Source organism: Eschrichtius robustus, chromosome X (assembly GCF_028021215.1).
Source record: "Eschrichtius robustus isolate mEscRob2 chromosome X, mEscRob2.pri, whole genome shotgun sequence".
NCBI classification, from domain to species: Eukaryota; Metazoa; Chordata; class Mammalia; order Artiodactyla; family Eschrichtiidae; genus Eschrichtius; species Eschrichtius robustus.
Genome location: NC_090845.1, coordinates 99,392,705 through 99,415,504, shown reverse-complemented (window position 1 = coordinate 99,415,504; position 22,800 = coordinate 99,392,705). Strand labels below are relative to the sequence as shown.

Sequence of the window (22,800 nt, the reverse complement as noted above, 5' to 3'; positions counted from 1 at the left end):
GGATTTGAACCCATGTCTTTCTGACCCAGAAACCAGGGCTTTTTCTGCTATGCTCCTTTGCAAGAGGAGAAGGATGGTGGCTTTAAAACAGGTGAGGATTTTCCAAGTCATTAGCAAGGCTGCCTCCATAACTGGCCACTTGAGACCTGCAGGTATCTAAGAATATCTTTGGTCTCCCTCTCTCTCCTCATTCAGGTTTCTAAATTGCTATGAACCATGGCCCAGCTGTACTACAAAAGGGTCAACTACTCACCCTACAGAGACCGGATCCCCCTGCAAATTGTGAGGGCTGAGACGGAGCTCTCTGCAGAGGAGAAGGCCTTCCTCAGTGCCGTGGAGAAGGGGGACTACGCCACCGTGAAGCAGGCCCTCCAGGAGGCCGAGATCTACTACAATGTCAACATCAACTGCATGGACCCACTGGGCCGCAGCGCCCTGCTCATCGCCATTGAGAACGAGAATCTGGAGATCATGGAGCTACTGCTGAACCACAGCGTGTACGTCGGTGACGCACTGCTCTACGCCATCCGCAAGGAAGTGGTGGGCGCTGTAGAGCTTCTGCTCAGCTACAGGCGGCCCAGTGGAGAGAAGCAGGTAAGAAGCCCCTACAGCCGGGGAGGTAGCCAGGGACAACAGAGCACCGCAGGGTCAGAAGCCTTGAAACTAAGGAGGGTTATAGGCGGGCTGCAGTTGAGAAGCTCTATCATGGCAGCCCTCTGCCCTCAGGAATAGCATCAGTGATCTCAGGTGGGGTCTTAGAGCTACCCCGCATGGCCCACACTGAGTTTTTACTCATTTGCTTTCTCCTAATTGGTACTTGCCCCTATACCTTCAACACTTGACCTAAAAGCGTCTTCTCTGTTTCCAGAACAGTCAGGCTCCTTCTACCCTCCCTACCCCCTGCTCCATATCTTCATTTCCTTCCTCACTGAAAGGGGGGACAAGGAGAAACCAAACACAGACCTGAGCTTTTCCCTTCTCACCCGCTCTCTCCTGAAGAAGGACAGGAGGCCTTTCAACTTGAGTGCCACGGCACAGATGCAAATGGATACAGGGGCTTACACACCTCTCCAGTTCCATGCATGTGAATGCATTCCACCCCTAGATGTTCAGGGGTTTGCCTCTGTGATTCTCCTACCCTCTGAGGCACCTGCGTTTAACACTCTGGAGTCATCTTCGAGTCCTTCCTCTCCCTTGTCTCCAGGCTCCATCCCCAAGCCCTGTGAGTTCTTCCTTCCCAATATCTTGCATTGATACATACTTTCTTTCCTCTTTAGCCCAGCTCCCACCACTGCACCTCTGCTTCTCATCATCTCTCTCCTACATGAGTGATTCTCAAAGTGTGGTTCTTAGTCCAGCAGCATTAGCATCACCAGGGGAACTTGTTAGAAAATGGAAAAGTCTCCGGCCCCACCACAGACTGGCTGAATCAGACACTCTGGGAGTGGGGCCCGGCAAGCTGTGTCTTAGCAAGCCCTCCAGGGGTCTGGGATGCCCACTCGGGTTTGAGAATCCCTGTCCTAGACTAACGTGAAAACTTCTCTCTGGACTCCCTGCCTCTAGCCTCTTTCTTTCCCTCAAGCCATCCTGAACAATGATACTGGCTTATTCTTTCCCAAATTGCATAACAATCCTGTCATTCCTGTCCATCCCTTCAGTGACTCCAATGTCTCTTCATTAGAAGAGAAACCAGCCCATGAAGCCTAGCACTCAATACCATTCATTAATGGTCTTTTCTAGTCCTGTCTCCCCCTTAGTCCCTTCTAAACCCCTCAAGTTAGACAGGTCCCCACTGTCTCTCTTCCTTTGGAGCATAGTAGGCACAGGTAGTAGGAACAAAGAAAATACAGTCATCCAACGTGGAATACCACAATACATTAAAAAGTAGAAATAGTACAATCCAAAACCAAAATTGCAAAGTGCTTAAAAAATACTGATAATGAAAATACTCAACATCAAATCTTATGGGACATGACCAAAGCTGGGTTTAAAGGGAATTCATGGCTTTAATACTTGCCTAGTTAAACAAAAAGGAATGAAAATAAGCTAACTGATAACTCGCAGACTAGGAATTGGAATTGACAGAGCAGAAAGCAAGGTACTAGATTAAAAGTTCCTTGGGTAAAGGGCCTGAATCAACATTTAACACAGTGCCAAGAGAGAAGAGACCTTATCTCTCTTCTTCACTGCTGTATCCCAGCACTGGGAAAGTGCCTGAAATATCAAAGGCACTCAGTAAATATTTATTTTATGAATGAATAGTATGCATCCGCACTGTGCTAAGCATTTTACACGATTTAATCCTCTCAGCTACTCTCTTAGGCAGGCACTACTATTACTGTCCCCATGATACTGATGAGACAAATTGAGCCAATGGATGGTTAAGTCAGTTATTCAAGGTCACAATAAATGTCCGAGCCAGAATTCAAACCCAGGCAGCCTAGCTCCTAACCCCACCGGCTTAACCACTAGGCTATCCTGCCCTCCTGGCAGTCTGAGTTAAGTCTGAGAACTCCCAGCACAGGAGTTCTGAGACAGGTTAGATGAGTGGAGGACGGATGACCTCTCTGGAAAGGACAGGCCTATAGGATTTGGATATACAGCTAAGCAGAGAGGTGTAAGCATGGTCCCTACCCAGTCCACATCCCCATCCCTATCACAGCTGATTTGTTCTGGGCCCCTTTTCCCTAGAGCCCTGCTAAGTGTCTGAGTGATTTAATGTGCTAATCTGAACTAAGGCTTACCCAGCTACTCTGCTCCATGATCTTGTCCACCTCTGAGATTGTGTAGCCATTGGCTCTACCCTTCACTTGACACCAATCACACACTAATACGTACTACTGGCCAGCCTTCCTTGTATAAATGTCTAGTCTCTGTAACTAGATTGTTTCTTAAGTGTGAAGCGTACACTAATGCCCAACTGTTTCCATGCATCCCCCATCAGCACCTGACCCAGTGCCTAGTATATAATGGGTGATAGATAAATTCTTGCTGATGAACAAGAAGGAGTCAAGTGTATCTCCCAGAAAAGCACATAGCTAGCTGCTTGAACAAGACATCCTGGACTTTCATATTCAATCCCATTTAGCTTCATAACTGTTTTGAAAGAGGGGAGAGCACAGAGGAAATTTCCAAAGAGGGGACTAGCAATGGCAGCCCTATCTGAGTTTTGAAAGTAGGCCAAGTCCTTATTTGATGGCCAACCCTTTCTCCCATCTTTCCCCATTGCTCTGGCAAACCCCGAGGAAGAAAGGCGCCAGGTAAAGTCACTCGAAAGTGCAATCTAAGGCATGACCTCCCCTGGATAGAAGCAGTGCTTAACTCACAGGAATGAAGCACCACTGGTAGAATGTCAGGCATATGAAACCTGGGTGAAGCTATTGGGGACAGGCTGTTTTTCACCAAGGGCCTTTCAGACTCACTGCCAATATAAGACCTCCTTTGTCCACCGTACATCGTACTGTATATACAAACCCACAGAGCTATCAGCTCCATCCCCCAGTCTCTTCAGCAGCCTTCTCCTCCCTTTCTCCTCTCTCTCCTAAACCCCACCACCGGCCGCTACTAAATTGCATTTTCTTCCATTGCTCTGACAATTGCTGTGGTAAGTCATATATCAGTAACTATAACAACAGGCTGCCACAGTGCTGGAGCCCTGCCTCTCTGGGAGATAGAAACAAGATTTGTTTACCTGGGAGCAGTCAGGGATGTGAGCAAACACAGGACTCCTGAGGGACCTTGGGTCCAGCTGGGCAGGCTACTCTCAGGAAGGCACTCTTCGCACACATAGAATCCAAACACCTGTCCCTTTTCATGGGGGCCCTCCCCCAGCTCTCCAAAGGATCGGGCACAGCTGACCTCCATCAGTCTTGGGTGGATAAACTAGTCCCCTCTTTGGCTTTATTGAGCAAGGAGTTTGGCTTCAGGTTGGCAGCAAGACCCCCTCTGCTGCACCCTTACCCCAGCCCATCATGCTCTTCTTCCTCTTCTAGCCTATCAAAACTGCTCTCAGATAAAGACTGGAGGCTGGGCGTACATGGCTGACCCTGGCTTCAAGTATCATCACTCACATGGACACCTGCATTTTTAATAGGTACCAAATCTTAAAGTAAAAAGGGTGACGCTCTATCAGATAGAATTTCCTGCACCAGACAACAAGTAGAAGACTCCGTGCGTGTGTGCGCATGTGTGTTATTCTGTGGTCTTCTTGCTACTCCAGAAAACCGACCCTCTTGGAAGCATCCACTCCCTAACCGCTACAGCCTGTTTCGTTAGGGTTAGATTTTGGCCACCTGTGGGATTTGTGATTCCTTGGGGAAAACACTCTTAAATAGTTCTCATTATTCTCTGTAGTCTCTCAAAAAATATTGGACTACAGAAGGTTTAATACCAGCCTATTTCTTGTCTATGAAACCTACCGCCTTTGGCCCACTGACTCTTGGAACCACTAGAGGAGCATCGTCAGCAGGGGGCGCAAATCCAGCTCCAATCCAGCGAGGAGTCTTGTGTCTGTCTATGGTCAAAACCAGCTCAAAGATGAAGCTTTGTGCATATGGAGAACTTGTCAAAATGCAGATTCCTGAGCCCCATTGCATACCTACAGAATTAGAATCTTGGGGTTTGGGCCTGGAATCAGCATGTTAATAAGCCCACCCCCAACCCGTTTCTAGGTCAGAGGTCTATGTGACTCTCTGTATTCATTTCCTAGGGCTGCCATAGCAAAGTACGGCGAACTGGGTAGCTTAAAAGAAATGTATTCTCTCACATTTCAAGAGGCCAGAAGTCCGAAATGCAGGTGTTGACAGGCCTGGTTCCTTCTGGAGGCTCTAAGAATCTGTTCCATGCCTTGGCTTGTAGCTGCATCACTTCATTCTCTGCCTCTGTCATTATATGGGGTTCTCCTCTGTGCCTTTCGTCTGTGTGCTTGTGTCCAAATCTCCCTCTCCTATCTCTTATAAAGACACCAGCCGTTTGATTTAGGGCCCACACTAATCCAGGACTACCTCATTTCAACTTGATTACATCTGCAAAGACCCTTTTTCCATATAAGGTCACATTCACAGGTGCCAGGTGTTAAGACTTGAACATATCTTTTGAGGGGATACAGTTCAACCCACTACACTCTCGATGAGAAATACTAGCCTGGACAAGTAGTTTTCAAACATTTTCAGTAGCAGAGTCTTTCATTAAATGAAATCCTACAGAGACGTAAAACAAACAGACCCAAGCAGAGCTGCCCTAGTTTAAGTGCAGGTCAGGGCCAAAAGCCCCACTTCTTCACACACACACACATACACATACACACACACACACACACACACACACCCATAACTCCTTGGCCCTGAGGAGCAAGCATAACTGGAAAACCACTGGTCTAGAAGACAGAATGACAGACTCTAATTTGGAGTTTGAGGTGCTAGCCAGCTTGTAGCTAACAGGGTGACCTTGGGCAAGTCATAAGGTCTTTTACAAGCGTCCAGTTATAGAATCACCCTACAACTCAATTTCCTCATCTATAAAATGAAGCTCACAATACCCACCCCTACCTAATATAGAGGGCTGTTGTGAGGAAGAAATAAGATAAAGCTATATTAAAGTCTTCCGAAACAAAAGTTAATGCTAGACAGAGTTCAATGACTATTATTTTCGGCTTCACTCCATCAGTTTGACTTAGCCTGTCATATTGTGTGGAGAGACCAGCTGGTAAGTGGTGCCCACCACAAGGCACCGCCAGTACGGTGAGAGGGAGAGCCTCTTCTGCTGCCATGACCTCCCATTCATCCCTCCTTGTTCACTGGAGTCTAAGGATTTGAGCAACAGGGAGGTAGAGCTGCTGGCCTCTGCATCAACAGCCCACCCAAGGAATTTTCTTTCTTGGTCACTTGCGTCAACGCAGGCAGGTGGCAAGAGGCTAAGCCAACCTTCTCCCCATGGCCCGCCCCTCTGGGCTCTGCCATAATTACTCATTTGTCTGTGGCAGATGGCTCCAAATTAAAATTGGTCTCACAGATGAGCTAGCGAGATTAAGTCTCAACAACACCGATAAGTGTTAGTGTTGAGATTGTAGAAAATCAGCAACAAAGCCCTCCACTTACCCCTTCTCCTATCTGATCCTTGGTCCCAGGGAGAGATGGCACAGTGTAGAGGGGACACTGAGGGCCTAGGAAAAGGTGACTGGTGCAAAAAAAGAGGCCGACAGTGTCTAGCCTATAAATCTCAAGTACTCAACAGGAGAGCAGAAAGTAAAGAACAGAACTGCAAAAGTCACTCTATTTACAGGCAGCCTGGAGTAGTAGAAAGAGCAGAGACTTTGGAGTCTTAGCAGTTTTAGTAGATGTGCTTCCTTGCACCAGTCACTTAATCTCTCCAAACCTCAGTTTCTTCATCTGTAAATGTCAACAATAATGGAGCCTACCTCGTAGAGTTCTAGTGAAAATTAAATGAAATAATCCATGTATATTACTTAGAACGGTGCCTGACATAGTGAATACTCAATACATGGGAGGCAGTACTGTTCCTCTTCCTACTAGCTGAAGCCATGCTGATAACTCCTGCTGGCTAATCTCATTTATTCATTTTTAAATATGTATTAAGCACCCACTAGCACATAGTGGCTAAGAGTTCAGACTGCCTGACCTTAGGAAAGTTGTTTGCCCTGACATCAGTTTCCTTATCTGTATAATGGGGTTAATATTACCTACATCATAAGTGGTTGTGAGGTGTAAATGAGAATTATTTTTTAACTTTTGGCATAATTTGTGGCACATAGCATTCAGTAATGATACTCATATCATTAGAATTAATACAAAATATTATTAAATCTCTTTTACCTGAATTGCCCAATATAACAATAGGTATTTATCGCTATAATAATCTGAGTCACAGCTTTGATTCTATGAGTTTCGTTCCAAAGTCAAAGTTCTAGGCCAAAAACATGCGTTGTGTCAATCAAGTCAAGAAAATAAATCAGCCACTTCATTGGAAGAAAATGTCAGAATGACCGCACGGCATCATATTGGCCAAACTGATAAAGTGAATTCTCTCCTCTCCTGTATCTGGGCTGACTTTTTGTAGACACGGCGTACTTCACTCACAGAGCAGAATCATAGGGTTTAGAGATCATTTGGTCTGAAATGACATGTCCAGGGTCGCTCAGCTGAGCTCCAACTGGCACAAATGCTTCCTGTTTCCCGAGCCACTATTTCTACCACCCCACACTGCCTCTGAGGAGTCATCAGAAGCAGTAACGCTTACAACAAAGCAGAAAATCAACAAAGCAGCTACAAGTAGTGTCTATCTAAAACAACTCATTCATAACAAAGTTCCAGCGAATGATTCATTCTGTTTAGTTCTTTTCAATTTTCTAAGTGTGTGTGAGTACTAATCATATGCCTCATGATAAAAATGAAAGATACAGTGAGTGCGCTCAAGACATTTATAGTCTCATGGGGAGAAAAGACACACACAGGCTGTCTAGCCAGTCCACCCCTCTCAGTGGGCCTGGCCTCCTGTGTTCCAAGGGACACAAAAGACCTAAGCTAGTGATGCTTACCTTTCAGAAAGAAAAATGTAATTATTTAAACTTGATCCCAAGTAGACCAAGGGAGCTAGCTGCATAATACTTCACAAGGAAGAGACTATGAAATAATCTCAAAAGCAAGTCACTAAATAAAAACACATGAGGTTTTTTAGCCATGACTGACCCCACCTCCCCCTTCAGGGTTCCCACCAGCACAGGGCTTCCTTTCTGTAGCCTCACGCTCATGGCTGTATATGGCCCTGACCCACATACACATGTCCAATTGGGGAGTTTCCTGTTCTCCTCTCCTCTGGGTAGGTGGATCTCAGCTGTGTATAACAGCCCCCCTCCTCCTTCACCTCGCATGCACAGTTGTCTAGAGGACAGCCATCTTCTGTCTCCTTTTCACCCCAGGCTCCTCATCATATTGGTTTTTTTCAACTTATGGTTCTTGTTGCAAACTCCGTTCAAGTGTGAAATCTCAGTGCAAAACTCAGCACTCTCCTCCCAGCTCTCCTTCCCGCTGTCCTATCCCAGAGCACCGAATGTTGCCGTGTACTGATTCCTTTCCATATGCCAACAACAAACGTGGGACAGAAATAGAAAGGTGCAAGGAAATATGTGTCACATTATCCAAAACGTGTGATGTGGACAATATAGAAGGCCACTCTGGTTACAAATAGACAAAGAGCTTTCAAGGGAGGAACATTTGAGAAAAGAAATAAACTTTGAGCTGGAAAGGAAGAAAGAAGGGGACGGGACATTTGTCAGATGGAAGCGAATGAGCAATGACGTGGGTAGTGGGAATGATGGTGGCCTGTTCACGGTAGGTGCTGGAGTGAAGGGCTGGTGGTGAAAGCAATGCCTGGGACTCTTGTTACCCTCATGAGGTTAACCTCATGGAGGAAGGCCCCAGATACCTCACTCAGAGTCAGGACACTGGGTCAGGTGGGCCCTGAGTCTTATCAGAAACAGTAGTTCTTGGGCTCCTGTGCTCATCTGCCCTCCCTCTTTATCCTCTGATCCCAGCTGTAGTAAAGGAGAATGAGCGTATGGGCACTGGCTGAGCAGCTCCTTAGGTGGGACCTTGGTGAACGCCCTCCACTCTCCCAGGTGGTTGCTACTGGTCCTCTGATTGGCAGTTGGGGCAGAGAGGACTGATGTGGGATGAAAGAAAGAAGCTGGACCCACTGATCACCCAGGGGCCTTTTGGACAGGTCTGACCCTCAAAAAATATTTGTGAGGAGCTGACCATATTGATCTTTGACTCTCTCTCCTTTTATCTATCTTCTTCCCCAAATGGCACTCTCTCCCTCCTCTCTTCCAACCCCTCCCCGTACTCACAGGTACAATGCCTGTGTCCCATTTTAATCTCGTTGGTTGACAACTCTCTTGGTTTCCGGGGTATCAAGCCTACCTGGTTCCTCCTCCCTCTCTGCCTCTTAGTCTCTTTTACAAAATCCTTATCTTTTCTCTTGCTTCAATATCGATGCTGTCCAGAGTTCTGTGACTTTTCCTTTTCTAGCCCACTATCTATCAGAAGATCCATAATTTATTTTCAAAATTTCAGAATACATTTTAAATGTACCTCAACCATTGAAATTCCCTGTGTCAAACACTAACAAACACTAAGTTAGCACTTACTATGTGCCAGGCACCACTCTAAGTACATAAACCTATATTAATTTATTCAATATTCACAACCATCCTGTGATGCAGGATATTACATTGGCCAAACAGTTCTTTCGGGTTTTTCTGTACCATCTTATGGACAAACTTGAACGAAATTTTTGGCCAACCCAATACTCTTATCCATTCTTACAAATGGGGACATCGAGGCACAAAGAGGTTAAATGACTTTCCCAAGCTCATACAGCTAGTAAGTGGACAAACTGGGATTCAAACCTAGGCAGTCTGGCAGCAGAGTCTGTGTTGTTAATCCTCGTGCCAGCCTCATGTTGCCCTCCAAATCCTCTTCCTCATCCGGTGTATCCTTTCTCAGGTGATGGCACCTTTACCCTTCCATTTATCCTTTCAATTATCTAGATTTGAAACCTTGCAGATGTCTTCATCTTCACTCTCTCCTTCAGCCACCCACACCCAGTTGGATACCAAGTCCCTTTGAATAACTTAATTGAAGTGAGGAGGCAAACATACAATGAGTCGAAGTGTAATGCTGTGAGAGATAAGAAAGTGCTGTATATGTGGGTGCATAGGTATCTGATCACGTCACTCACACGACCACAGTTGCTCCTTATTTCCTATAGAATAGAGTTCAAAATACAGGCACAGGGTTGATAGTTTGAGGAAAGAGGGTTGGTTAATGACCCCTCAAACCATGCTGAATTGTCACTGATAATCGAGCCTGGGCTTGGAAGGATAGTGAAGCCACCAGATAAGACAGGATGAAGGAGGTGTTTTTTTGTATCTGCAGAAAGTCTCTGGAGTCAGAAGGAAGGCCACCTTAGTGAGGGCCATCCCGGATTCAGGGACCTACCGATAAGTGCACACTGTGTTACCTCTGGCAGGATTAAGTGACCCCAATCCAGCAGCTAGTCTCTATTCTAAGAAGTATGTCAGCCCTCTGAAGTCCTCGGTAGAGGGAAGGTAATCAGCACATGACTACGAGGGGCTTGAAGGAGGGAAATTTTCCTGGTTCACCTTGCTATCAAGTGGATTGCTATTGCCTGTCCATTAGTAAAGGAGGGCTGCGAGCCAGATAGTAAAAAGGCATTGAAAGAACCTTCCAAAGAAATCCAAATCAGAGAAGGAAAAGAAGCCGGCCCCATGACAAATCTCTCGTGAGTCTACCACCTTTGCCTCCTCCCCAGGAAAAGGGGGGTGATGATTTGGACAGTGAAATTTCCAAATACCCCTCTGCTCTTCAAGGGCAACCTGGAGTGATTTGATGTTTGTGGCATCATCAGCTCCATTATCTGTATCAGAATAGCGGATAGAACTTTGGGGCTAAAAATGACCTCTAGAAATCCTCCAATCCATATTGTTGTCATCAAATAGGCAGATAGTTGCCTCCCCACCTTCTAGTGGGCCTGCAGAGGGAAGGCCTCTATCCCCACTGAGACACCTGGGGTTTAAGACAGTTTGGGCTTTGTCTACCCAACCAAAATGAATATTTGTCATATTTACTTTCTCCCCTCCCTTATTTCTTAACTCTTAAACTGAGGTATGAAATTATTCAAGTATCAGGGTCCAAGGTCACCACCACCCTTCTCCACATCCATTTGTTTATTTTGGAGTTTTTTCTATAAAAGTAATACTATAAGAATTAAAAGAGTATAAAAGCATGTGAAGAAAAACATCCCATTTCCACTCTCACAAGTCATCACTATTAATGATATAGGTATGTCCTCCTAGGTATTTTCTATGCATATTCAAGCAGGAACAAATATACACAAACACACACACACAGACATCTCTTCACAAATGTTCTGCAACTTGTTTTATTTTCCTTAGCAATACACTGTGGACATCGTTCCCTGTGAGGATATTTATCTTTATTGTATTCTTTTTAACGACAATACTGTATTATATCATATAAATGTGCCTTATTTATTTAACCCGTCCTCTATTAATGAACATTTAAATTGTTTCAAGGATATTTAGGTCTTGGTTTTTGATCTTCTAAACAATGCTGTGATTAATATCCTTGTATACATGTCTTTGAACACTTGCGTGATTATTATCTGTAAATTCCTAGTAATAAGATTATGGAATCACAGAGTATGTGCATTATTTATTTATTTTTTTAATTTTATTTATTTATTTATTTATTTATTTATTTATGGCTGTCTTGGGTCTTCGTTTCTATGCGAGGGCTTTCTCTAGTTGCAGCAAGCGGGGGCCACTCTTCATCGCGGTGCACGGGCCCCTCACTATCGCGGCCTCTCTTGTTGCGGAGCACAGGCTCCAGACGCGCAGGCTCAGTAATTGTGGCTCACGGGCCCAGCCGCTCTGCGGCATGTGGGATCTTCCCAGACCAGGGCTCGAACCCGTGTCCCCTGCATTGGCAGGCAGATTCTCAACCACTGCGCCACCAGGGAAGCCCCCTTTAATTTTGATATATATTGCCAAACTGCTCTCCTACCAACAGTATGTGAAAGTGCCTGTTTCTCACATCCTTGCAATCACAGACTGCAAAAAAAATCAATTTTAAAACACCTTTGTCAATCTGACAGGTAAAAAATACTATCTCATTATTGTTTTACATTTGAATTTCTTTTATTATAAGTGGTATTTCACATCTTTTCATATGATAAGTAATTTGTTTTATTTTTCTGTGAATCAACTGTTAATTTTTTAATTAATTTTTATTGGAGTATAGTTGCTTTACAATGTTCTGTTAGTTTCTGGTTTATAGCAAAGTGAGTCAGCTATACGTATACATGTATCCCCTCTTTTTTGGATATCCTTCCTATTTAGGTCACCACAGAGCATTGAGTAGAGTTCCCTGTGCTATACAGTAGGTTCTCATTAGTTATCTATTGTATACATAGTGGTGTATATATGTCAATCCCAATCTCCCAATTCATCCCACCGCTCACTTCCCCCCTTGGTATCCATACATTTGTTCTCTACGTCTGTGTCTCTACTTCTGCTTTGCAAATAAGTTCATCTGTATCATTTTTCTAGATTCCACATATAAACAATATTATACGATATTTGTTTTCCTCTTTCTGGCTTACTTCACTATGTATGACAGCCTCTAGGTCCGTCCACATCTCTGCAAATGGCACAATTTCGTTCCTTCTTATGGCTGAGTAATATTCCATTGTACATATGTACCACATCTTCTTTATCCATTCCACTGTTGATGGACATTTAGGTTGCTTCCATATCCTGGCTATTGTAAATAGTGCTGCAATGAACATTGGGGTGCATGCATCTTTTTGAATTATGGTTTTCTCAGGGTATATGCCCAGAAGTGGGATTGCTGGATCGTATGGTAGTTCTATTTTTAGTTTTTTAAGGAAACCTCCATATTTTTCTCCATAGTGGCTGTATCAATTTACATTCCCACCAACAGTGCAAGAGGGTTCCCTTTTCTCCACACCCTCTCCAGCATTTATTGTTTGGAGATTTTTTGATGATGGCCATTCTGACTGGTGTGAGGTGATACCTCACTGCAGTTTGGATTTGCATTTCTCTAATGATTAGTGATGTTGAGCATCCTTTCATGTGTTTGTTGGCAATCTGTATATCTTCTTTGGAGAAAGGTCTATTTAAGTCTTCTGCCCATTTTTGGATTGGGTTATTTGTTTTTTTGATATTTAGGTGCATGAGCTGCTTGTAAATTTTGGAGATTAATCCTTTGTCAGTTGCTTCATTTGCAAATATTTTCTCCCATTCTGAGGGCTGTCTTTTGGTCTTGTTTATGTTTTCCTTTGCTGTGCAAAAGCTTTGAAGTTTTATTAGATCCCATTTGTTTATTTCTGTTTTTATTTCCATTTCTCTAGGAGGTGGGTCAAAAAGGATCTTGCTGTGATGTCTGTCATAGAGCGTTCTGCCTATGTTTTCCTCTAAGAGTTTTATAGTGTCCGGTCTTACATTTAGGTCTTTAATCCATTTTGAGTTTATTTTTGTGTATGGTGTTAGGGAGTGTTCTCATTTCATTCTTTTACATGTAGCTGTCCAGTTTTCCCAGCACCACTTATTGAAGAGGCTGTCTTTTCTCCACTGTATCTACTGTTAATTTTTTAACCCATTCTTCTACTAGAATCTTCATCTTTTTCTTACTGTTTGTCTAAACTCTTTGTATATTAAGGTCATTAGCACTTTGTTCATTCTTTAAAAAGGTTCACCCTGATGTATTAAAAAAAACAATGATACCCTGAGTTTTACATCAAGTCTGGAGCAAAGAGCAAAGTTCACTTGTATTCTAAATCTTTTAACTTTTCTGCATAAAAATACAGGGTTGTTTTAAGTGATGCTTTAAATGTCTTAGTGTCTCTCTCTGATGTAAGAGAGCTTGGGTGAAAGAGTATTCATGCTTCATCATTCTTTTATCTTTAAGTTTCCAGTTTAGTGCTTAAGTATCTGCGTTGGAAGGAAAGAATGTCTATATGGCTGTTTTAGCTAGAGTTTGCCAATGTGTAGACACATTTGTGTCTAAAAACCAAACCTATTTAGTTTGTAACCAACAGTCCCTGGCTGTTATTATGTGGTCATAATTCACAGCTTTTGCTAGCCAAATAGCCTTCCCTTGGACTACTGAGGGGGTACACAGTGGTGAGCCCTGACTTGGCCTTGCTGTCATTAGTTTTCTACCTTCCCTATTGGGAACCTGATTTCTTTCTTCCAGTGTTAAAGTCTCCATCATTTTAATAAGAGACTGCTGATTTCTAAATTAGCTGGTTCCCACTTGTAAACCAGGAAGCCCAACAAGGTGGGCTTGCTTATTCTGCTGTCATTGCTAAGCTTTTCTGGGTAATAGCTTGTCTGATTAGAATGGAAAGTGTTCTCTGGATCCTGGAGCTTACTTGGGAGAAAATGCCATAGGTCTTATTTGGGGGGAGCTACTCGAATGAGCTAAGCTATCTTTAACTGGAGATCGTTCTTTGGTTATTCCCACTACTTTTTCATTTAAACTACCTAAGAGGAAGCCTGAATTAATAGATTCAACTAAACAGTTCAGGTGGTAGTATCATTTCCATGCCCCTTGGTCTTCAGGATTGGAGAATTCAATCTAGCAACCAGACCAAAGACTATGGTCTAACGAGAACACTGAGCTAGCACTCTCAGTCCTGAGCTGCTTCTTTAGAACCAGATTGAAATATTTCCTGAAAGACCCTTGAGCATCCGTAAGTTGGTCAGAGGAGCAAGGACCCACCTTGTACCTAGAGGGAATGAACTGTAAGATAGGAAAGTATTTTTTTAACCGCACCAAGTGGCTTTATTAGAAAAAAAAACGGTATCACAAAGGATTTAAGAGTTAGCATTGGCACACCCTTCTTCTTGCCAAAAGTGGGTGCAACATTGATGAAGCGACAGTTGTACTACATCTGCCACTTGACCCAGCCCATCAGCGTCTCCTCCTCCTCTCACCACCCCTCCTTTTCATACTTTTTGGCCACTTTGAGAGTCTTGCTTCTCACTTTCCCAGCACAGGCCAGGGTACAATGGACTTTACCTCCAAGCACGTGGCTAGCTACTTCCAGGGTGGTCAAGGTCTCCACCCCACGCTGGCCAAGGGTAGCTTCCATAGGCATGCCTGCCAGGAGCACCATTTGATTTTCCAGGGTGATGCCCTTCAGTGAGCCTCCAAGAGCCTTGATCTGAGTAACTGTCCCCTGGCTAGTCGGCTATAGGGTGTGTAGCTCCTGGACACGAACAAAGAACTGTATGTTGGCTACTGAATCCACTGCAGCCACCACTGCTGCTGCCGCAAAGACGGAGTCAAGAAATAGGAAGGAGTACATCCTCTTAGCCTGCTGTGTGCCACGTCACTACCTAGGAAAGCATTCTCAATAAAGAATTCCATACTAGAGAGAGCAGCCCAAAGGTGCTGAGGAGCGTTTGATGGGGAAGAAGGAAATGTGGCCACCCAATTTCAAAACCATGATTTCAGCAGTGGAGAGAAATGAAAACTGTTTTGAAATTGTTTTAAAACTACTTTATAAACCCCCATTAAATAGGTACTGTGCCTGACACATAATTGGTTTAGTAGAGAGGCAAGAATACAGAGCCCCAGTATATATAGAAACCACAGGGGAGTTCACTAATAACTCCACAGGGAGTGATGCCATTGATGCATTTCTAGAATAAAACCTCTGGAGTTCTGGTGGGTATCTGTTTGGCTGTGGTCCACTTAATCATAGAATCATCAGGATTAATTGAAACATAGTGGCAATCTAGTCATTCTTCTGTCACTGAAACCAATCCAAGGTATAGTAATCTCTAGCCTCTGAAAGAGTTCAACACCCCCATGCTAATTTGATGGAACAGAAACTTGGCAAGGTATGAAAGAAGTCCCAACACAATTCTGTGCAAGTGTCAGTTGCCCCAAATTCTCAAATGTGTGTCTGGGGCCTCCAGAGAGTCTCGAGTTCATGAACGAACAGCATCGTGAGACCACAGATGAAGGAGAGTTTGCTGGAAGCTAAGCCTCCTCCTTGCATACCTGATCAACTTTGCTGCTCTTTTCTGACAAGAGACAAACAATCCCCTGTGTCTATGGAGCCCTCTAAGAGCTGGGTGCTGTTTCCTCCCCAACTAGAAATCGGGGGTAGAATAACCAAGCCTCTGGGAGCCTCGATCACTACCACTCTTGCAACTTTTCGTCACTCTTTGAGATTCTTAACCCCTATTGACTGCATATGAAGGAGAAAATTAAGCAGTAGTGAATTTAGTTTGGAACTCTGTCCCTTCCAAGGCCTCCTTTCCATTAGCCCTGGCCTGCATTCCTGAAAAGGTGCTACAGAGGAAAAGACTTCCTTGCAGCACTAAGGTATCTGGTTACATGTGTCTTTCAAAGAGAGGGAAGTGTTTTGCAAGTGGGTGAAAGGTCATTTTTACCTTGAAAGTATCTTTGCCTTTCCAAGTTTCAGCTTTGGGGCATGTTTGACTTCAGGGAAATAAGGACAAGACAGCTGATGTTTTCCTAATTCAGCAGTGAGCAGCACATAGCTTATTGTTCTCAAGGGAAGATAGCAGCCCACACTCTTAGCATGCAAGCGTACTGGGAGAAAAAGAGGCAAGAGGCAGTAGCAGTAGGATTAGAAACCCAGAGTAGCTCTCCCTTCTCCCGTCTCCAGCCAGAGGCAACCAAGCTCCTGCTCCTTTCCTTTAACACTTGGTCTGTTCTGACAAGAACAAAAGGCAATTCGCTTGAGAAGGCACGATTGACAACACAGCTGCCAGTGCAAAGCAATACAATTAAAAGTAATGTGTGAAAGAGGGAGAAATTATGGGGGGGTACATTTTTCTTAAGTTTTTCCTCTCGGAATGTAATAGAGGGAAAATATATGAGTAAATGCACTACAGTACATGGATATTAGTAAACTTTGTCAAAGACTGTGTTTGGAAAAACTCTTGCTTGCAGTTGATGTCCACATGATACAGTTTCAATCACAAAATGATTTAAGCTACTTTTCCTGTCAATCAAAAGTTACCTATTCTTTTTTAAATATGCCCCCATTTATTACTATGAGCCAGGAATTTAATCCTGGCCATCGAATACCAAAAAATCAACTTCTCATTATGATGTGTGCTGTCATGGTGCCTGCTTTTCTGCTAAAGAAGAAAGAGTCCTACTGAGACGTCTGTGCTAGCTCAGCTTAAGCTTCTTGGCATTGCCCAGGCTCAAGCTTCTTTTCTCAAAGGCTTCCCAGCTCTAGCCAAGCCCTGCTGCAGAGCAAGGGGCTCCTTGTTGCATGGGTGTTTCTGAGAGAAGCCACTCAGAAATTCCAGGTACAGAGAGTTCAAGAAGAAAGAACCTAAATACAAAATTCCCCCAAGGTGCCTCCAGCAGTACCAACCAATAAAACAAGTTTCCTGCCATGAGTGTTCATTGTCGGTTTGTCTCATGTTTTCCCAAAACATCCATAACTCATGGAGTTTCCATTCTGACGATAACCAAGGCAGCTAACTATGTTACTTCCATGAGATGCATGTGCCTTGACCCCTTTTCAGTGGTGCTGAAGATAATAGAATCATAGCACCATGCCATGGAAAGGTCATCACCATAATGACCTGCCCAGTTTCCTGCCACTGTAGCCCTTCAGTACCACCACCCCCAGATGAAGACCCTTCATTCCCATGGGTGACTCTTCTAGTACAGGCTCTGGGACTTATCCTGTTCCTAGTCACAGAGACTCTCAGAACTGGAGGCCAGCAGCTCAGCACTTCAGTATCCAGTCAGCCAAGCTGCTGGTGTCCTCTGAATCTTGTATTTTTGGTAGCTATGCCTGAGCCCTTGCCTTGCTGCCATGTAACCAAGCCTCTGCTTTACATTCTACTTTAATGGTTCTAAACTGTGGGCAATTTTGCACCCCAGGAGGACCGTTTGGCAATGTCTAGAGATATTTTTGGCAACCAGCAAGGCCAGATATGCAAAATTCAACCCTGCAGATAGATGCTTTACCTCTATTTGGAGACTTGGAAAATGGAAGATAGTTGATGACCTTATAATGTTTCCTTTGCTGAAAAGATCAAGGATAGTCATGTAAAGAAAAATTAACTTCCTCCCTCCTCAGGGACTATGCCCACATTTTAAATAGCTGTTGACAATCCCACTACTGGTCATATACCCAGAGAAGACCATAACTCAAAAAGACACATACACCCCATTGTTCATTGCAACACTATTTACAATAGCCAGGTCATGGAAGCAACCTAAATGCCCATCAACTGATGAATGGATAAAGAAGATGTGGTACAATATATACAATGGAATATTACTCAGCCATAAAAAGGAACGAAATTGGGTCATTTGTAGAGATGTGGATGGACCTAGAGACTGTCATACAGAGTGAAGTAAGTCAGAAAGAAAAAAACAAATATCGTATACTAACACATATATGTGGAACCTAGAAAAATGGTACAGATGAACCGGTTTGCCAGGCAGAAATAGAGACACAGATGTAGAGAACAAACATATGGACACCAAGGGGGGAAAGGGGGAGGTGGGATGAATTGGGAGATTGGGATTGACATATATACACTAACTAATATGTATAAAATAGATAACTAATGAGAAAAAAAGTCTAACAATTTTTAATGGTGTTTAAAGAATAAAATAAATAAGTAAATAACTAGCTGTTGAGCGGTAGTATTCTACTTCTGGAAGTTGGTGCCAGTTGCCTGGCTTGCCTCGGGTGTGGATAGCTGAGAGAAGCAGGAAGGTGGGGCTCAATAATTGCTTCATGAATGTGACACGGTCTCCTCTCTCAAGCTCGTCCTCCAATCATATAACGCTTCAGTCCGATGCCTGCATATAAACTGAGCAACTTTAAAACAAAACATCATTTGGCATGTGTACGGAGCATGAGATGAAAATCATGATTGGCAAAGGGAATACTCTTGACATTATTTAACATGAATTCTGCTTCTAGATTCCTGGTCTGGTTTTCTTTATACCTTTCTAAAAGGTCTCTTACCTACCACTAGCTGACTTTAGGTCATTTTCTTTATTCAAGTTTATCCCACACAGCTTTTGAGAATAATGGTGAAAATTACCCTTTTATAATCCTTTACACTCTGAGAACCAATTGAGCTTAATTTGTATCACTCAAGCTCTTCTAGGCCTAAACCGGGTCTCCTGGTGATACCTACCAATTTTCAATTTATGGCAATGAACATACTTTTCAATTCTATGGCTATGAACTACTTAAAACAAAAAGAGAGGTTCCCGACTCCTCTTTTTGCATGAAAGACCCTCTTTTTGTTAATTCTGATTTTGTGTTGCTGGCTAATGTGCTCCTATCAAGATCGTTACCCACTGGAAAAAATATAAAATAATAGACCTTTATTTGTATTGAATCCTGCGATATATCTGATGTCAATCTGGTTACCCTAGCCCTCACATGGTCCTGTGCCCTGGTTGGATCACCAAGGTTTCTGCACCTGGGTTCTCAGCGCTTTCCAGAAATCTCTATCAAACTCCCACTAGTCAGGTGATAAACAATGACATGGAAAACTCTAAATCAGCTTGGCAGCGTCCTCTTTCCAGTAAAGCAATCTACAAGAGAAATTTAATTTAAAAATTACATGATGACCTATTAAAAAATGAATCAAGAACAGTGGCTTTCCTAAACAGCTATATGTTTCAAGCTCCACCAGAGGGCTACCTGCAAAGCTAACTACACTCACATCGGCACACTGGGGCTCCATTCCTCTGTGCAGCCCTAGAGACACAACGACCAGACCTTTACTTCTGACATTTTTCCCATCTCTGTAATAACCTATATCCTCTGGTTTATTGTTTTTCAACTCATTGCATCATTTTCACAATTTCCTGAGAAATGGCATATCTTAACAGTACAAAGGAATCCTTCAGAGAGGGTTGGCTCCCTAAAAGCTACCCGTAACGTATCTCCTTCCTACCTTGGTTTCTTTTACCTCTTCCGTTATTTCTAATAACCATCCAAACACTCACCTTACTTTTGGAGTTGATGGCCTCACCATTCATTATAACCAGTATTTTGCAAAAGAAAATGTATGGAATGGTTCATTTAATTCTTTGTGACAATCTAGATTTGAGAAAGATGGCTTTCCAGGTTTCCTACAACTAGAACTCTGAAATTATAAACTCTCACAACCTATGGAGTTAGCTATGTATTATTTTTTCATAGATTTAGCTGCTGTCTTTTGAAAAATTAAGAGCCCCCATCTGATGAGAAATCAAGAATGGTTTTGTGGGCTCCCAAACCTTGAGCAATACTATATAATGTTTATCTGGGTTTAAGGTAGAACATTACCTGATGAGGTTAATTAATATCCAATATAACCTGTGATTTAATATGTCTGAATATTCAATGTTGGGATTGTAGATTTGTTTGTTGATGTAATAAATCAAATGGTTGGTCTTTTGTTGGTTGGGGGTGAAGTAGTATAGTGGTTAACAGGACAGGCTTTGGAGCCAAACTGCCTGGGTTCAAGTTCTGGTCACCCGACTTCCTAGCCATGTGACCTTGGACAAGGCACTAAGCTTCTCTATGGCTGAGTTTCCTCAGGTGTAAAGTGAGGATAATTATTATGCCTATAGCACAGAGCCACGGTGAGGACTAAATGAGATACTCCAGCATGGTGCCTAGCATATGGAAAGTGCTCAATAACCAGTAGCCATTTGTATTATATTCACCACTGCTAATCAGGCTAATGCTGGCCATTGTTACATACATTATTTATGTTTACATGTAAATATTGACTTTTTTAAAACATCAGGTGCATTCTGTGACATTGCCCGCAAATAAGTTTTGTCCATTTTAGTCTTCCAATCTAAATTATATACACTTTGACCTTGAAATCAGCTGAGATGATCCAGGGAATTCTGATTATAATGGTTCTCTTTTTACCATAGTCTGGGAAACAAATTATTTCCCATCTGACACCAATGGCTGCTCCAAAGTATCTCATGCGTCACCACTACTAGCTAACTGACCTTGTAGGTACAGCAGAGTGGGCAGCTGGTCATGTGACATGATTAGATGCTAGTGTTCTTCATTTCTGAGTAATACAGAGAAATGAAATTCATTTCCAACAGTCCCTTGGACTGCTGAAAAAGATTGAACATTGATTTTTATCTGGCATGTTAGGGTGGGGAAGAGGAGACTCAGTAGGTGGAAAAGAGGTATTGCAATTTCACTAAATCTTGGCACCACCATTCAATTAGGCATGCAATGCAGAAAACTGACATCCTTGATTTCTTCTCCCTGCAGTACTACCTGACACATCCAATGAATGTCTTAAATCTGTTCCTTTCTATCTCTAGAATCATTGTCTAGTTTAAGATCTTGCCATCTTTTCACCTGGACTATTGATATCTTTTAAGTAGTTTTATCTTTCTGAAACTCATCCAGTGGTGTGCTGGAGCTGGCTTACACCAGCTGGTGAGAACTGGCTGTGTGCATCTCTTCCCAACTCTGTGTTCCAGGGTGTCATATTGGTAGCTTGAAATTGGCCACAGTGGGAGTATTTACACCACAGAAATTGGCAAACACTACAAATCAAGGTTTTTGTTTTTGTTTTGTTTTGTTTAATGGAAAGCTGCTTGTTAAACATTTATCAGCACATATACCACTGCCAATTCCCCACACATTGGCCAAACTGATCTTTGTAAAACACTTGTTCAACCACACTACTCTCCTGATTAAAATTCTTCAGTGGCTCCCTATGGCCAACAGATCACATTAAGTTCCTTCTCACGGCATATGAGGCCTTTTATTAGCTGGCCCCTGCCTAAATGTCCAGCTTCTTCTCCCATTCCTCCTAGCAACTTCTGTGCTAGTTCAAAGGTCACACAGTGGCTCACTCAAGCCTCAATTGCCTCATATATGTACTTTGTTTGGCATGCACACTATCTTTAACTTTTTTGAGCCAACATTGAAGACTTTAGGAAATTCTACCTCCAAATCCGTATTTCTGACTTTTCTTCAAAAATTACAACACTGGGTCCTCATTCATGCATATAACAGCAATTTGATCGCAGCAAGGAGCTGAGCAGCAGATGCCCCCTTTGAGAGGGTACGTGCTCCGCAGCTCACCAACTCCTACCATTTATTCATCCAAATTATGCATATGTACCCACATTTAGCTTTTACTTCTGTTACCTGTTATCTGTTTGGCCCCTGTTGTAGACCATATTACAAAGTCCTGATTATTATCAGAAAGCTCTGACCCTAATTATAGACTCTTTCTTTACCGTGGCTGTCCTGATGATGGCCCATGGTCCTGGCACAGTCTAGGAAGGGAGGAACAGCAGGATGAGGGGAAGAAGCAGAGGGGGGAAGAGGAGTAGAAATATGTAGTCTTTGGGTCAGAGTCTCCATCTTGGAGCAATAGCATTGTGGACATGACAAGCAGGGACTGTCCTGGGTTTTTGTGACCTCAAGGTATTCCCTATAGAGACCATTTGCTAACCTTCCTGAGAGTCTTAGAATGTCTACCTTCTCAGCTAGACATGGAAAGGAAAGACCCAAGGACACTAGCTCACACGGACTCCAGTTGTGTGGATCCAGGCTTCTAAACAAGAGCCAGAGTCTTAATTTGAGAATAAGAACCAATTCCTTTTAGCTGAGTGCCTGCTGTGTGTCTAGCACTGTGCTAGATGCTATGGGGAAAACAAGAGCGGACTAAGACAACCCTGCCTTCACAGAGCTCACAGCCTGATTGAAGAAGCAAGAAATACATATACGAAATAATTAGAAACTAATATAAGCCTGCATCAGAAGAGTGACATCTTGGATATAACCTAGTGCCCACAACATCTGGGTGGTCAGTAAGGGGTGGGATCAAGTTAAGGGGAGATCTACGGAAGAAGTCAGGGCTTACAGTGGCCCTTCAGTGGCAGTGAAGTGGGGATCCACACAGGATATGCCACAAGGATATATATACAGAGAGCAGTGAATGAGGTGGGTGTGGCAATCTGTGAATGGTAAGGCTGACTGGAGGAGAAAAGGTGGTCTTGGTAGGAGGACACGGTTGGTCACTGCCGACCAGTTTCTTTTGAAAAGATTTACTCTCTGGTGTCATGTATCCAGAAAGACAAATGGAGAATCAGAGGCTCCTTGTTGAGCACCAAGTCAGACAACAGAATCAGATGGCTC

At 43.3% G+C, this 22,800-nt stretch overlaps 1 protein-coding gene and 1 pseudogene across 1 annotated transcript in view; one reads left to right on the top strand and one right to left on the bottom strand.

The window, feature by feature from the left end:
• The first annotated feature begins 216 nt into the window (after positions 1-216).
• TRPC5 (transient receptor potential cation channel subfamily C member 5) overlaps positions 217-22,800 on the top strand; it is a 143,109-nt gene continuing 120,525 nt past the window's right edge. The window contains exon 1 of the mRNA XM_068533301.1: positions 217-594. Coding sequence (XP_068389402.1) covers positions 217-594 — 378 coding nt within the window. The remainder of the gene's footprint in view (positions 595-22,800) is intronic.
• Positions 8,441-14,955, bottom strand: LOC137757391 (ubiquitin-like FUBI-ribosomal protein eS30 fusion protein; annotated as a pseudogene).